The 16,214-nt window shown below is 55.1% G+C and overlaps 1 protein-coding gene across 5 annotated transcripts in view; it reads right to left on the bottom strand.

The window, feature by feature from the left end:
- LOC119977213 (cGMP-dependent 3',5'-cyclic phosphodiesterase) overlaps positions 1–16,214 on the bottom strand; it is a 440,646-nt gene that overhangs the window by 64,158 nt on the left and 360,274 nt on the right. For all 5 annotated transcript variants that reach the window (XM_038817928.1, XM_038817926.1, XM_038817924.1 and 2 more), the window contains 3 exons: positions 15,855–15,933; positions 7,527–7,704; positions 5,342–5,454 (listed from right to left, as the gene is read on the bottom strand). In XM_038817928.1, the coding sequence (XP_038673856.1) occupies positions 5,342–5,454; positions 7,527–7,704; positions 15,855–15,933 (370 nt within the window). The remainder of the gene's footprint in view (positions 1–5,341; positions 5,455–7,526; positions 7,705–15,854; positions 15,934–16,214) is intronic.

Here is a 16,214-nt window from a genome sequence, read left to right as displayed (position 1 = left end):
GACTGGGAGAGTGGGATATCGGACTGGGAGAGTGGGATATCAGACTGGGGAGTGGGATATCGGATTGGGGGAGTGGGATATCGGACTGGGGAGTGGGATATCGGACTGGGGGAGTGGGATATCGGACAGGGGGAGTGGGATATCAGACTGGGAGTGTGGGATATCGGACTGGGAGAGTGGGATATCGGACTGGGGAGTGGGATATCGGACTGGGGGTATGGGATATCGGACTGTGGGGGTGGGATATCGGACTGGGGGAGTGGGATATCGGACTGGGGGAGTGGGATATGGGACTGGGAGAGTGGGATATCGGACTGTGGGAGTGGGATATCGGACTGGGGGAGTGGGATATCGGACTGGAGGAGTGGGATATCGGACAGGGGGAGTGCGATATCGGACTGGGGAGTGGGATATGGGACTGGGGTAGTGGGATATTGGACTGGGGGAGTGGGATATCGGACAGGGAGAGTGGTATATGAGACTCGGGGAGTGGGATATCGGACTGGGAGAGTGGGATATCGGATTGGGGGAGTGGGATATATCGGACTGGGGGAGTGGGATATCGGACTGGGGGAGTGGTATATGAGACTCGGGGAGTGGGATATCGGACTGGGAGAGTGGTATATGAGACTCGGGGAGTGGGATATCGGACTGTGGGAGTGGGATATCGGATTGGGGGAGTGGGATATATCGGGCTAGGGGAGTGGGATATCGGACTGGGGGAGTGGGATATCGGACAGGGGGAGTGGGATATCGGACAGGGGGAGTGCGATATCGGACTGGAGAGTGGAATATCGGACTGGGGGAGTGGGATATCGGACTGGGGAGTGGGATATCGGACTGTGGGAGTGGGATATCGGACTGGGGAGTGGGATATCGGACAGGGGGAGTGGGATATCGGACAGGGGGAGTGGGATATCGGACTGGGGGAGTGGGATATGGGATTGGGAGAGTGGGATATCGGACTGTGGGAGTGGGATATCGGACTGGGGGAGTGGGATATCGGACTGAAGGAGTGGGATATCGGACAGGGGGAGTGGGATATCGGACAGGGGGAGTGGGATATGGGACTGGGGGAGTGGGATATGGGACTGAGGGAGTGGGAAATCGGACTGGGGGAGTGGGATATCGGACTGGGGGAGTGGGATTTCGGACTGGGGGAGTGGGATATCGGACTGGGGGAGTGGGATATCGGACTGGGGGAGTGGGATATCGGACAGAGGGAGTGGGATATGGGACTGGGGAGTGGGATATGGGACTGGGGGAGTGGGATATGGGACTGGGGGAGTGGGATATCGGACTGGGGGAGTGGGATATCGGACTGGGGGAGTGGGATATCGGACTGGGGCTATGGGATATCGGATTGTGGGAGTGGGATATCGGACTGGGGAGTGGGATATCGGACTGGGGGAGTGGGATATCGGACTGGGGGAGTGGGATATCGGACTGGGGGAGTGGGATATCGGACTGGGTGTATGGGATATCGGACTGTGGGAGTGGGATATCGGACTGGGGGAGTGGGATATCGGACTGGGGCTATGGGATATCGGACTGTGGAAGTGGGATATGGGACTGGGGGAGTGGGATATGGGACTGGGAGAGTGGGATATCGGACAGGGGGAGTGGGATATCGGACAGGGGGAGTGGGATATCGGACAGGGGGAGTGGGATATCGGACAGGGGGAGTGGGATATCGGACAGGGGGAGTGCGATATCGGACAGGGGGAGTGGGATATCGGACTGTGGGAGTGGGATATCGGACTGGGAGAGTGGGATATCGGACTGGGGGAGAGGGATATCGGACTGGGGGTATGGGATATCGGACTGTGTGAGTGGGATATCGGACAGGGGGAGTGGGATATCGGACAGGGGGAGTGGGATATGGGACTGGGAGAGTGGGATATGGGACTGTGGGAGTGGGATATCGGACAGGGGGAGTGGGATATCGGACAGGGGGAGTGGGATATCGGACTGGAGAGTGGGATATCGGACTGTGGGAGTGGGATATGGGACTGGGGGAGTGGGATATGGGACTGGGAGAGTGGGATATCGGACTGTGGGAGTGGGATATCGGACAGGGGGAGTGGGATATGGGACTGGGAGAGAGGGATATCGGACTGTGGGAGTGGGATATCGGACTGGGAGAGTGGGATATCGGACTGGGGGAGAGGGATATCGGACTGGGGGTATGGGATATCGGACTGTGTGAGTGGGATATCGGACAGGGGGAGTGGGATATCGGACAGGGGGAGTGGGATATGGGACTGGGAGAGTGGGATATGGGACTGTGGGAGTGGGATATCGGACAGGGGGAGTGGGATATCGGACAGGGGGAGTGGGATATCGGACTGGAGAGTGGGATATCGGACTGTGGGAGTGGGATATGGGACTGGGGGAGTGGGATATGGGACTGGGAGAGTGGGATATCGGACTGTGGGAGTGGGATATCGGACAGGGGGAGTGGGATATGGGACTGGGAGAGAGGGATATCGGACTGTGGGAGTGGGATATCGGACAGGGGGAGTGCGATATCGGACTGGGGGAGTGGGATATCGGACAGAGGGAGTGGGATATCGGACTGTGGGAGTGGGATATCGGACTGGGAGAGTGGGATATCGGACTGGGGGTATGGGATATCGGACTGGGGGTATGGGATATCGGACTGTGGGAGTGGGATATCGGACTGGAGAGTGGGATATCGGACTGTGGGAGTGGGATATCGGACTGGGGGAGTGGGATATGGGACTGGGAGAGTGGGATATCGGACTGTGGGAGTGGGATATCGGACAGGGGGAGTGGGATATCGGACAGGGGGAGTCTGACATGAACTGGGAGGTTGGGATATTGGAACAGTGCAGTGCAGAAATGAAGAAAATTGTGTAGTCCAGGGGAACAGGTTCGAGAAATGTGTTCATGTCCCATTGCAATATCAGGCAATGATAATAGTATCAGACTAGCTTAATGTTGCCTCTCGTACTCTGTAGATTACCAAAGGTAGGGGGCCCTTAGAAGTTTGTATTTGCCACTGATGAGAGGTTGCCAGTATGAAGTTGCAATAAGCATTTTGTACAGGCATGAACTTATTACCTCTGCTCCTCTAGCATTCCAGTTTAACATTCAAGTTTCACAGTCTAATACCAGACTCTCCCAGTCCAATATCCCACTCCCCCAGTCCGAAATCCCACTTCCCCCAGTCCAAAATCCCACTCTCTCAGTCCAATATCCCACTTCCCCAGTCCAATATCCCACTTCCCCAGTCCAATATCCCACTTCCCCGATCCAAAATCCCACTTCCCCGATCCAATATCCCACTTCCTAGTCCAAAATCCCACTTCCCCAGTCCAATATCCCACTTCCCCAGTCCAATATCCCACTTCCCCAGTCCAATATCCCACTTCCCCAGTCCAATATCCCACTTCCCCGATCCAAAATCCCACTTCCCCGATCCAATATCCAACTTCCCAGTCCAATATCCCACTTCCCTGATCCAATATCCCACTTCCCAGTCCAATATCCCACTTCCCCGATCCAATATCCCACTTCCCCAGTCCAATATCCCACTTCCCCAGTCCGATATCCCACTTCCCCAGTCCAATATCCCACTTCCCCGATCCAATATCCCACTCTCCCAGTCCAATATCCCACTTCCCCAGTCCAATATCCCACTTCCCCGATCCAAATATTCCACTTCCCCGATCCAATATCCCACTTCCTCAGTCCAATATCCCACTTCCAAAGTCCAATATCCCACTTCCCCCAGTCCAATATCCCACTCCCCCAGTCCGATATCCCACTCCCCTGTCTGATATCCCACTCCCCCAGTCCGATATCGCACTCCACCAATCCGATATCCCACTCCCCCAGTCCGATATCCCACTCCCCCAGTCCGATATCCCACTCCCCCAGTCTGATATCCCACTCCCTCAGTCTGATATCCCACTCCCCCAGTCCGATATCCCACTCCCCCAGTCTGATATCCCACTCCCCCAGTCTGATATCCCACTCCCCCAGTCTGATATGCCACTCCCCCAGTCCGATATACCACTCCCCCAGTCCCATATCCCACTCCCTCAGTCCCATATCCCACTCCCCGAGTCCTATATACCACTCCCCCAGTCCGATATCCCACTCCCCCAGTCTGATATCCCACTCCCCCAGTCCGATATCCCACTCCCCCAGTCCCATATCCCACTCCCCCAGTCCCATATCCCACTCCCCCAGTCCGATATCCCACTCCTCCAGTCCGATATCCATTCCCCCAGTCCCATAGCCCACTCCCCCAGTCCCATAGCCCACTCCCCCAGTCCGATATCCCACTCCCCCAATCCGATATCCCACTCCCCCAGTCCGATATCCCACTCCCCCAGTCTGATATCCCACTCCCCCAGTCCCATATCCCACTCCCCCAGTCTGATATCCCATTCCCCCAGTCCAATATCCCACTACCCCAGTCTGATATCCCACTCCCCCAGTCCCATATCCCACTCCCCGAGTCCTATATACCACTCCCCAGTCTGATATCCCACTCCCCCAGTCCCATATCCCACTCCCCCAGTCCCATATCCCACTCCCCCTGTCCGATATCCCACTCCCACAGTCCGATATCCCACTCCCCCAGTCCCATATCCCACTCCCCCAGTCCCATATCCCACTCCCCCAGTCCGATATCCCACTCCTCCAGTCCGATATCCATTCCCCCAGTCCCATAGCCCACTCCCCCAGTCCCATAGCCCACTCCCCCAGTCCGATATCCCACTCCCCCAGTCCGATATCCCACTCCCCCAGTCCGATATCCCACTCCCCCAGTCCGATATCCCACTCCCCCAGTCCGATATCCTACACCTCCAGTCCGATATCCCACACCCCCAGTCTGATACCCCACTCCCCCAGTCTGATACCCCACTCCGCCAGTCCGATACCCCACTCCGCCAGTCCAATATCCCACACCCCCAGTCCGATATCCCACTCCCCCAGTCCGATATCCCACATCCCCAGTCCGATATCCCACTCCCCCAGTCCGATATCCCACTACCCCAGTCTGACATCCCACACCCCCAGTCCGATATCCCACACCCCCAGTCCGATATCCCACTCCCCAAGTCCGATATCCCACTACCCCAGTCTGACATCCCAATCGCCTGTGCCAACGCTTCCCTCTCCTCACCCCAAATCCAGCCACTCTCTTTTCCTGACATCCCTTTATGTCTAAATCTGTTGCTTAATGCTGACAATGACTTGCTGTTTGGGGCATGGGAGGGGGCTTGGGGGGTCTGTGGGGAGGGCGGGGGGGGGTTGCGGTTTCGATGTCACTGGCACAATGGGCATTGCTCCCAGTACTCACATGGGAAATGCTGATCCCACAGTAGATGGAGAAAGCCAGGGCCAAATCTTCATCAAACTTTGTGAACCAGGGTCCGTTTATCTTGTTACACAGCTCAGCCACTCCGACAATGTCTGTGGGAAAACAGGGAAGCGGAGATAAATTAGAATCTGAACGTGAGGAAAACCCGAGTGTTTTGGGATGAGGCCGCGCTGCCCCTAAAATCCATCCCACAAACTGACCTTAGCTCCAACTACTGCCCTCGGCTGCTGCAATATTGTAACAGTTAGAAACACAGCAGTGTGGCAATGGCGCTGTGGTACTGTCCCTGGCTAGCAAGCCAGAGATCCAGGAGAGTGTTCTGGGAGGACCCAGCATTGAATCCCACCGTGGCTGATAATGAAACATTAATTCAATAAAAATCTGGAATCAAAAGCCTAATGATGAATATGAAGCCATTGTCAATTGTCGTAAAGCTCCATCCGGTTCACTCGGGACATTGCTGTCCTTACCCAGTCTCTCCTCCATAGCGTCTCTTACTCGTTCCTTTCCTCTTGAGATGTGCCTTACCCTATTCCAGTTCTTCACCCTCCATTAATATTTCTTGGTGATTTTGAGGTGTGCATCACTTTGGTTTTGCAAGTGCTCATTTTCATAGAACATACAGTGCAGAAGGAGGCCATTCGGCCCATCGGGTCTGCACCGACCCGCTTAAGCCCTGACTTCCACCCTATCCCCGTAACCCAATAACCCCTCCTAACCTGTTTTTGGACACTAAGGGCAATTTATCACGGCCAATCCATCTAACCTGCATGTCTTTGGACTATGGGAGGAAACCGGAGCACCCGGAGGAAACCCACGCAGACACGGGGAGAACGTGCAGACTCCGCACAGACAGAGACCCAAGCCGGGAATCGAACCTGGGACCCTGGCGCCGTGAAGCCACAGTGCTATTCACTTGCGCTACCGTCCTTCCCGTGCACTTCGTGCCTCACGGTAGCATGGTGGTTAGCATCAATGCTTCACAGCTCCAGGGTCCCAGGTTCGATTCCCGGCTGGGTCACTGTCTGTGTGGAGTCTGCACGTCCTCCCCGTGTGTGCGTGGGTTTCCTCCGGGTGCTCCGGTTTCCTCCCACAGTCCAAAGATGTGCGGGTTAGGTGGATTGGCCATGCTAAATTGCCCGTAGTGTAAGGTTAATGGGGGGATTGTTGGGTTACGGGTATGTGGGTTACGTGGGTTTAAGTGGGGTGATCATGGCTCGGCACAACATTGAGGGCCGAAGGGCCTGTTCTGTGCTGTACTGTTCTATGTTCTATGTTCTAAAGTTCATTCCTGCTGTTACTAGTCTCCCAGTTGTGCTTGCAATCTTTTCCCGCTTGCGTGTTCCCTGCGCATGCACAGGGGGTTTCTTCTCCGCGTCGGCCATGGCGGCGCCCTACAGAGGCCGGCGCGGAGGGAAAGAGTGCCCCCATGGCACAGGCCCGCCCGCAGATCAGTGGGCCCCGATCGCGGGCCAGGCCACCGTGGGGGCCCGATCCCCCGCGACCCCCCTCAGAGCCAGGTCCCACCGGTGTGGACCTTTTGTATTTCACGCCGGTGGGACCGGCCGAAAACGGACGTCCGCTCGGCCCATCGGGACCCGGAGAATCGCCGGGGGGGGGGCACTGCCAACGTCCCCCGACTGGCACAACGTAATCCCCGCCCCCGCCCGCCATAAAAACAGCGCTGGAGAATTCAGCAGCCGGCGTCGGTGCGGCCAGGGGCAGGGCGGGATTCACGATGCCCCCCCCCCCCGGCGATTCTCAGACATGTCGGGGGGTCGCAGAATCCCGCCCATTCCAACAGAGGATGAACCAATGTTTTATCCAGATTTAACACAACCTAGTATCATCGAGTCATACAGAGCAGAAGAGGCCCTTTTCCCCATCGACAATAAAACCTGCACTCATCCCACTTCCCAGCACTTGGCCCATAACCTTCCTTGCCCTTGTACTCTATATCCCTATTGAGAAAGTCTTATTCCTCTGATACCATTCACATCTATCTGTTTTCAAAAGAGTACGAAACAAAATGACACACCCGACTTTCCAAATCTTTGCCCCTTCCTGTGACAGGGACAGACCTTTCCCTCTATCCCTGAGATTTCTCTTGTGTGTTGGGAACATGGGGAGATGGAGCAATGGTGGGATCTTGCTCGGTACTCACGGTTGCCGTCGTCAATGATGGGGAAGCACAGGATGTTCCTGGTCCGGAAGCCCGTACTGTCGTCCATCGCCCGGTAGAATAGTGGGTGCGAGTAGGCGTCTTTGATGTTGAGGATTTTTCCCGTCGTCGCCACGTGGCCTGCGATCCCCTGGTCAGCTGGCATCCGGAACTCAGCGGACTAGGGAGGCACAGGCAGAGAATGCTCGTTACACTGGCCCGATGGTGGGAAGGAGGGAGAGGCAGGGAGGAAGGTTAAGGCCTGGCGATACAGAGGGAGGGAAGTGGGAGGAGGAGGGGAGGGTGGGAGGGGAGTGAAAGAGGGAGGGGAGAGGAAGGAAGGAGGGGCGTAAAGGAGGGAGGGAATGCAGGAAGAGATGGAGGGGTGGAGGGAAAGAACACAATGACATAAGAAATGGGAGCAGAAATGGGCCACATGGTCTACTGAGCCCACTCTGCCATTCAATACTATCATGAGTGATCTTGGACTTCAACTCCACCTTCCCACCCACTCTCCACACCTCTTAATTCCCTGAGAGACCAAAGATCTGCCTCTCCCACCCTCTGCGATAGAGAATTCCAAATATTCACAACCCTTTCATGAAAGGGAAATCATGTCTGATTAATTTAAGAGAGTTTTTCTGAGGAAGTCTCAACCACAGATAAAGAGCAAGAGGGGAGCCAGGGAAAGGGTTGGCCCACTCAAGGCCAGAGAAGGGAATCTATGAGTGGAGGCAGAGGAAATGGGTCAGGTAGTAAATGAGTACTTTGCATCAGCATTCACCAAAGAGAAAGACTTGGATGAGTCCAGCTAAGGGTGTGTAGATAGTCTACATCACGGTGATATCAAAAAGGAGGAGGTGTTGGGCGTCTTGAAAAGCATCAAGGTAGATAAGTCCCCAGGGCCTGATGGGATCTACCGTAGAATATTGAGGGAGGAAATTGCTGGGGCATTGACAGGAATCTTTGTACCCTCACTGGCTACAGGTGAGGTCCCAGAGGACTGGAGAATAGCTAATGTTGTTCCCTTGTTTGGGAAGGGTAGCAAGGATAATCCAGGTAATTAAGGGCCGGTCAGCCTTACGTCAGTGGCAGGAAAATTATTGGAGAGGATTCTTCGGGACAGAATTTACTCCCATTTGGAAACACACGGGACTGATTAGCGAGAGGCAGCACAGTTTTGTAAAGGGGAGGTCGTGCATCACTAACTTGACAGAGTTTTTTGAGGAACGACGAAGGTGATTGATGAGGGTAGGGCAGTGGATGTTGTCTATATGGACTTCAGTGAGGCCTTTGAGAAGGTCCCTGATGACAGTCTGGTACAGAAGGTGAAGTCACACGGGATCAGGGGTGAGCTGGCAAGATGGATACAGAACTGGCTAGGTCACAGAAGACATAGGGTAGCAGTGGAAGGGTACTTTTCTGATTGGAGGGCTGTGACCAGTGGTGTTCCTCAGGGATCAGTGCTGGGACCTCTGCTGTTTGTAGTGGATATAAATGACTTGACGGAAAATGTAACTGGTCTGATTAGTAAGTTTGCAGACGACACAAAGGTTGGTGGAATTGCAGATAGCGATGAGGACTGTCAGAGGATACAGCAGGATTTAGATTGTTTGGAGACTTGGGCAGAGAGATGGCAGATGGAGTTTAATCCGGACAAATGTGGAAGGTCTAATACAGGTCGGAAGTACACAGTAAATGGCAGAACTCTTAAGACTATTGACCGTCAGAGATCTGGGTGTACAGGTCCACAGGTCACTGAAAGGGGCAACACAGGTGGAGAAGGTAGTCAAGAAGGCACACGGCATGCTTTCCTTCATTGGCCGGCACAGTAAGAAGTCTTACAACACCAAGTTAAAGTCCAACAGGTTTGTTTCAAACACTAGCTTTCGGAGCACTGCTCCTTCCTCAGGTGAATGGAGAGGTATGTTCCAGAAACATTTATATAGACAAAGTCAGAGATGCCAGACAATGCTTGGAATGCGAGCATTTGCGGGTAATCAAATCTTTACAGACCCAGAGATAGGGGTAACCCCAGGTTAAAGAGGTGTGAATTGTCTCTAGCCAGGACAGTTGGTAGGATTTTGCAAGTCCAGGCCAGATGGTGGGGGGTGGATGTAATGCGACATGAATCCCAGGTCCCGGTTGAGACCGCACTCATGTGTGCGGAACTTGGCTATAAGTTTTTGCTCGGCAATTCTGCGTTGTCGTGCGTCCTGAAGGCTGCCTTGGAGAACGCTTACCCGGAGATCAGAGGCTGAATGCCCTTGACTGCTGAAGTGTTCCCCAACTGGAAGGGAACAGTCCTGCCTGGTGATTGTCGCACGATGCCCGTTCATTCGTTGTCGCAGTGTCTGCATGGTCTCGCCAACGTACCACGCTTCGGGACATCCTTTCCTGCAGCGTATGAGGTAGACACATTGGTCGAGTCGCACGAGTATGTGCCGCGTACCTGGTGGGTGGTGTTACCACGTGTAATGGTGGTATCCATGTCAATAATCTGGCATGTCTTGCGGAGATTGCCCTGGCAGGGTTGTGTGGTGTTGCTGTTCTGAAGGCTGGGTAATTTGCTGCAAACAATGGTTTGTTTGAGGTTGCGCGGTTGTTTGAAGGCCAGTAGTGGGGGTGTGGGGATGACCTTGGCAAGATGTTCATCTTCATTGATGATGTGTTGAAGGCTGCGAAGAAGATGTCGTAGTTTCTCCGCCCCAGGAAAGTACTGGACGACGAAGGGTACTCTGCCTAGGGCGGTGCTGGTCCATTTTCACCGCTTCGTTGACCGTGAGTGTGTTGAGATGGGCGAAGGAGAGGAGCAGCAAGTGGGAGAATGCAGAGATCCGGATTTATCAGGATTGGAGTGCGGAGGTGGCGAAGAGAAGGGCTGGTTTCAATCGGATGAAGGCAGTGCTTCACAAGAAGAGGGTGAAGTTTGTCCCATGTTTATCTTCTGAGGAGGTCGGTGCGGTTTTTTGCTGTGGCGCATTGGAACTGTCGATCAATGCGCCGAGCGCCATATCCCGTTCGTACGAGGGCATCTTCCAGCATCTGTAGATGTCTGTTACGCCCCTCCTTGTCTGAGCAGATCCTGTGTACACGGAGGGCTTGTCCATAGGGGATGGCTTCTTTAATGTGTTTAGGGTGGAAGCTGGAGAAGTGGAGCATCGTGAGGTTATCTGTGGGCTTGCGGTAAAGCGAAGTGCTGAGGTGACCGTCCTTGATGGAGATGAGTGTGTCCAAGAATGCAACAGAATTTGGAGAATAGTCCATGGTGAGTCTGATGGTGGGATGGAACTTATTGATCTCATCATGTAGTCGTTTCAGTGATTCTTCGCTGTGGGTCCAAAGGAAAAAAATGTCATCGATGTATCTGGTGTATAACATCGGTTGAAGGTCCTGTGCAGTGAGGAAGTCTTGTTCAAACTTGTGCATGAAGATGTTGGCATATTGAGGTGCGCATTTGGTCCCCATGGCTGTTCCGTGCATCTGGATGAATAATTTGTTGTCGAAGGTGAAGACGTTGTGATCTAGAATGAAGCGGATGAGTTGCAGAATTGCGTCTGGAGATTGGCAGTTGTCGGTGTTGAGGACTGAGGCTGTTGCAGCAATGCCGTCATCATGGGGGATGCTGGTGTAGAGTGCCGAGACATCCATTGTGATGAGGAATGTTCCTGGTTCAACTGGTCCATGGGTGCTGAGTTTCTGTAGGAAGTCCGTCGTGTCGCGACAGAAGCTGGGTGTACCTTGTACGATGGGTTTCAAGATGCCCTCGATGTGGCCAGAGAGGTTCTCACACAGGGGGCGGGATTCTCCCCTACCCGGCGGGGCGAGGGTCCCGGCATAGCGGAGTGGCGCCAACCACTTCGGCGTTGGGCCTCCCCAAAGGTGCGGAATTCTCCGCACCTTTAGGGGCCAAGCCCTCACATTGAGGGGCTAGGCCAGCGCCGGAGCGGTTGGCACCACGCCGACTGGCGCCCAAACCGGTTCCAGCGGCCTTTGATGCCCGCCGGCCGGCGCCGGGGCTGGCCGAAAGGCCTTCGCCAGTTTGCGCATGCGCCGGTGTGTCAGCAGCCGCTGACGTCACCAACGGCGCATGCGGGCTGGGGGATTCTCTTCTGCCTCCGTCATGGTGGAGGCCGTGGTGGCGGCAGAAGAAAAAGAGTGCCCCCATGGCACAGGCCCGCCCGCCTGCCGATCGGTGGGCTCCGATCGTGGGCCTGGCCACCGTGGGGGCACCCCCCGGGGTCCGATCGCCCCGCACCCCCCCAGGACCCCGGGGGCCCGCTCGCGCCGCCAATCCCGCCGCCACCAGAGGTGGTTCAAACCACAACGGCGGGAGAGGCCTCCCAGCGACAGGACTTCGGGCCATTGCGGGCCGGAGAATCGCCGCAGGGGGCTCGCCGATCGGCGGGTGGTGTTTCCCTCCCCCGCCAATTCCCGGGTGGCGGAGAATTTCTGCCACGGCGGGGGCGGGATTTTCGGCGGCCCCGGGTGATTCTCCGACCCTGCAGGGGGTCGGAGAATTTCGCCCAGGGTCCCATTGCCTGAAACGATAGGACGGCCTGGTGTGTTGGCCTTGTGTATTTTCGGGAGGCAGTAGAGATCTCCAATGCGGGGATTACGTGGGATGAGAGCACGTAGGGTGCTCTGAAGGTCTGGATCCAAGGTCTTGATCAGTCTGTTGAGTTGGCGAATGCGTTCCTTGGTTGGATCTGCGGGTAACTGTCTGTAGTGTTCCTGGTTGTTGAGTTGTCGGTATACGTCTTTGCAGTAGTCCATTCTATTCAGTATGACGGTGGCCCCTCCTTTGTCTGCTGGTTTGATGACGATGTTGCGGTTGGTCTTGGGAGCGCGGATGGCGTTGTGTTGTGCTTGGGTGACGTTCGGGGCTGCCTTGTGAATGCGACTGATGAATCTGGCATTGACGTGACTCCTGACGGCTTGAGCATACATGTCGAGTCTCGGGCAGCGGCCTTCCGGAGGGATCCAATTCGGCTCGTTCCTCTTCAGTTGCTGCACCGCAGATCTCGCGGTCTGCTGTTCCGGTTCATTGGTCGTCTTGCTGCAACTGTCCAAGGTACTGGTGACACCACAATCTGGAGTATTGTGAGCAATTTTGGTCCCTTTATTTAAAGAAAGATATTGGGGCGATTTACCGAGCATCCCCCTGGAATCGGGCAGTAGATCCCGGGAGTGTCCTCTCCCGGGTATCCCGTTGCCCGTTGCACCTGGTGAATGTCTTGTGCACAATGAGCGGGATTCAATCTCACACGGTTAAGTGAGTTTAAAAACCAACTTAGCCATGACTTCCGGTTGTGGTGATGCGGAGCTAAGCCGCACGTTCGGTGGCTCCCGCTATTTTCGCTCTTTTGGGCTCTTTTGAGGGTCCGTAGCGGTGCTGGCTGGACCTTTCCCGGTGTGGGAACACATCCACTGCGCTTATCTGCCGGTGGTTGGACTGGACCAGGAGCGGAGCGGTTAAAACATCGGCTTTGGAGAAATGGTAAGGGTGGACAGGAGGTATGCGGATGTCCCGGAGGAGGGGCTTTTGAGGAAGCGTCGTCGTCTCCAAGCGGAGTTTGATATATTGACCACCCAGAAGGCGGAGGCACAGTGGAGGGGGGCGCAGGGGGCAGTATATGAGCATGGGGAGAAGGCAAGTCGGATGCTGGCCCACCAGCTCCGGAAGCGGGAGGCAGCGAGAGAGATAGGGGGAGTCACAGATACAGGAGGGAACCTGGTGCGGAGTGCTAGGGACATTAATGGGGTGTTCAGGTCCTTCTACGAGGAGCTGTACCGGTCGGTGCCCCCTAGGGAGGTGGGCGGGATGGACCACTTTCTGGATAAGCTGGAGTTCCCTAGAGTGGAGGAGGAGCGGGTGGAGGGTCTGGGGACCCCAATCGAGTTGGAGGAGCTGATGGGAGGCGGTGGGGAGTATGCAGACAGGGAAAGCACCGGGACCTGACGGGTTCCCGGTGGAGTTTTATAAGACATTCTCAGACCTGCTGGGCCCGTTGTTAGTGAGGACACTGAATGAGGCGAGGGGGAGGGGGGGGCTTTGCCCCCACCGATGTCTAGAGCAATAATTTCACTGGTTCTGAAGCGGGATAAGGACCCCCTCCAGTGTGGGTCTTACAGGCTGATCTCGGTCCTCAACGTGGATGCAAAGTTGTTGGCTAAGATACTTCCAGGAGGGCGGAAGATGTGTTCCCGCTGGTTATCCATGAGGAGCAAACGGGGTTTGTGAAGGGGAGGCAGCTGAATGTTAATGTGCGACGGCTTCTTAATGTCATAATGATGTCGTCGGCGGATGGGGAGGCGGAAATAGCAGCATCGATTTGATGCGGAGAAAGACTTCGATAGGGTGGAGTGGAGCTACCTGTGGGAGGTGTTGAGGAGATTTGGGTTTGGTGAGGGATTCATTAGCTGGGTGAGGCTGCTGTATAGTGCCCTGGTAGCGAGCGTGGTGACGAATGGGAGGAAGTTGGAGGACTTTCGGCTGTCCCTTGTCTCCCCAGCTCTTCGCGTTAGCGATTGAACCCCTGGCCATGGCGCTGAGGGATTCGAAGAACTGGAGGGGGATTGTGCCGGGGGCGGGGGGGGGGGGGGGGGGAGCACCGGTTGCCGCTGTACGCGAATGATTTACTGTGTACATCGCGGATCTGGCAGGGGGGATGCCAGAGGTGTTGAGGATACTTGGGGAGTTTGGGGATTTTTCGGGCTATAAGCTCAACGTGGGGAAGAGTGAGCTGTTTGTCCTGCACCCGGGGGACCAGGAGAGGGAGATAGGGGAACCCCCATTGAAGAGGGCGGAGAGAAGCTTTAGATGTCTTGGCGTCCAGATAGCCAGGAGCTGGGGGGCCCTACATAGGCTAAGCTTTTCCAGGCTGGTGGAACAGATGGAGGAGGGGTTCAGGAGGTGGGATGTGTTGCCACTCTCCTTGGCGGGCAGGGTCCAGTCGGTTAAGATGACGGTGCTCCCAAGGTTTTTGTTTCTCTTCCAGTGTCTCCCCATCTTGATTCCGAAGGCTTTCTTTAGGAGGGTTAATAAGAGTATTCTGGGGTCCGTGTGGGTGCGGAAGACCCCGAGAGCAAGGAGGGTATTCCTGAAGCTTTATGGAAGCGAGGGTTCCAGATTCCCACTCCCCTTTGGGAGAGCAAGTGATTCCTGACATCACCCCCCCCCCCCCCCCCACCCACACCCACACATACACACACCCACCCACACAGACACCCAGACACACTTCCACACACACACCCACACACCCACCCACACACACACCCACACAATCACACACACCCACACAAACACCCACACTCACACACCCACACACACACACACCCACCCACACACATACCCACACAAACACACACACACACCCACACAAACACCCACACTCACACACCCACACACACACACCCCACACACACACACACCCACCCACACACATACCCACACAAACACACACACACCCACACAAACACCCACGCTCACACACCCACCCACACACCCCACACACACACACACCCACACACACACACACCCACACAAACACACACACCCACACACACACACACACAAACACCCATACACACACACACACACCCAGACACACACACCCACACACACACCCACCCACACACACTCACCACACACACACACACACCCACACGCATGCACACACACACCCACACACACACACCCACACAGACACACACACATGCACACACACACCCACACACACACCCACACACCCACACACACACACACCCACCCACACACAGACACACACACTCTGAATGGCCCAACTCTAATTTTAAGGTAAAAGCAAATTACCTTAGATGGTGGAATCTGAGACGGAAAATTCTGGGCAATCTCAGCAGCCTCTGTGGAGAAGGAAGCAAACGTTTCGAGTCTGGGTGACTCTTTGGCAAAGTCATCTGGACTCGAAACGTTAGCTCTCTCCCCCCCCCCCCCCACAGATGCCGCCAGACTTGCTGAGATTTTCCAGCATTTTCTGTGCTGAACACAGTTACTGAGTTTGGAATTGGGAGGCACGGTTTGTCACTTTGCCACCTGAACTCCGCCATTTTCATCCCACAACCCAACTATTGTAGGGGTCAGGGGTCATTGTCAAGGGCCCACCCAGTATCAGTATATTTACCTCTCTCCTTATCCTGGGAATAACCTTGTGCCTGTCCGAGGTTTAACACATTGATGGAGATGATCATCCTGCTCCCACTCCCTCATCGCTACCAGCCCCCCCAATGCCACAGCCTTGCTATTGGCCAGTGGATGGCTGGTAACTCAGCCATCGCCAATCAGAGCCTTACCTCATCAGCTACGAATCCCCCGTCGAACACTTTTGCGACAAGTTCTGTATTGTTCTGCTCCAAAAGAAACACGGAACAGCTGAATCCAGAAATGGGAAGACAGAAAGAGGGAGAATACAATTATAACCCATTCCAGACTCACATACACAAAACACTGGGAAAGACTCCTTCTTCAATAGTGTTTCTGATGGAGAAATTCCCTCTTTAACAGGAGACCTGACAGAGAGACGCCTTCTTTAACCACCGGGGTCTCTGACGGAGAGACGCCCTCTTTAACCGGGGTCTCTGACGGAGAGACTCCCTCTTTAACCGGGGTCTCTGACGGAGAGACTCCCTCTTTAACCGGGGTCCCTGACAGAG

This window comes from Scyliorhinus canicula, chromosome 14 (genome assembly GCF_902713615.1).
Source record: "Scyliorhinus canicula chromosome 14, sScyCan1.1, whole genome shotgun sequence".
NCBI classification, from domain to species: Eukaryota; Metazoa; Chordata; class Chondrichthyes; order Carcharhiniformes; family Scyliorhinidae; genus Scyliorhinus; species Scyliorhinus canicula.
Note: the sequence above shows the minus strand (reverse complement) of the source record. Positions and strands in the feature narration are given on the sequence as shown.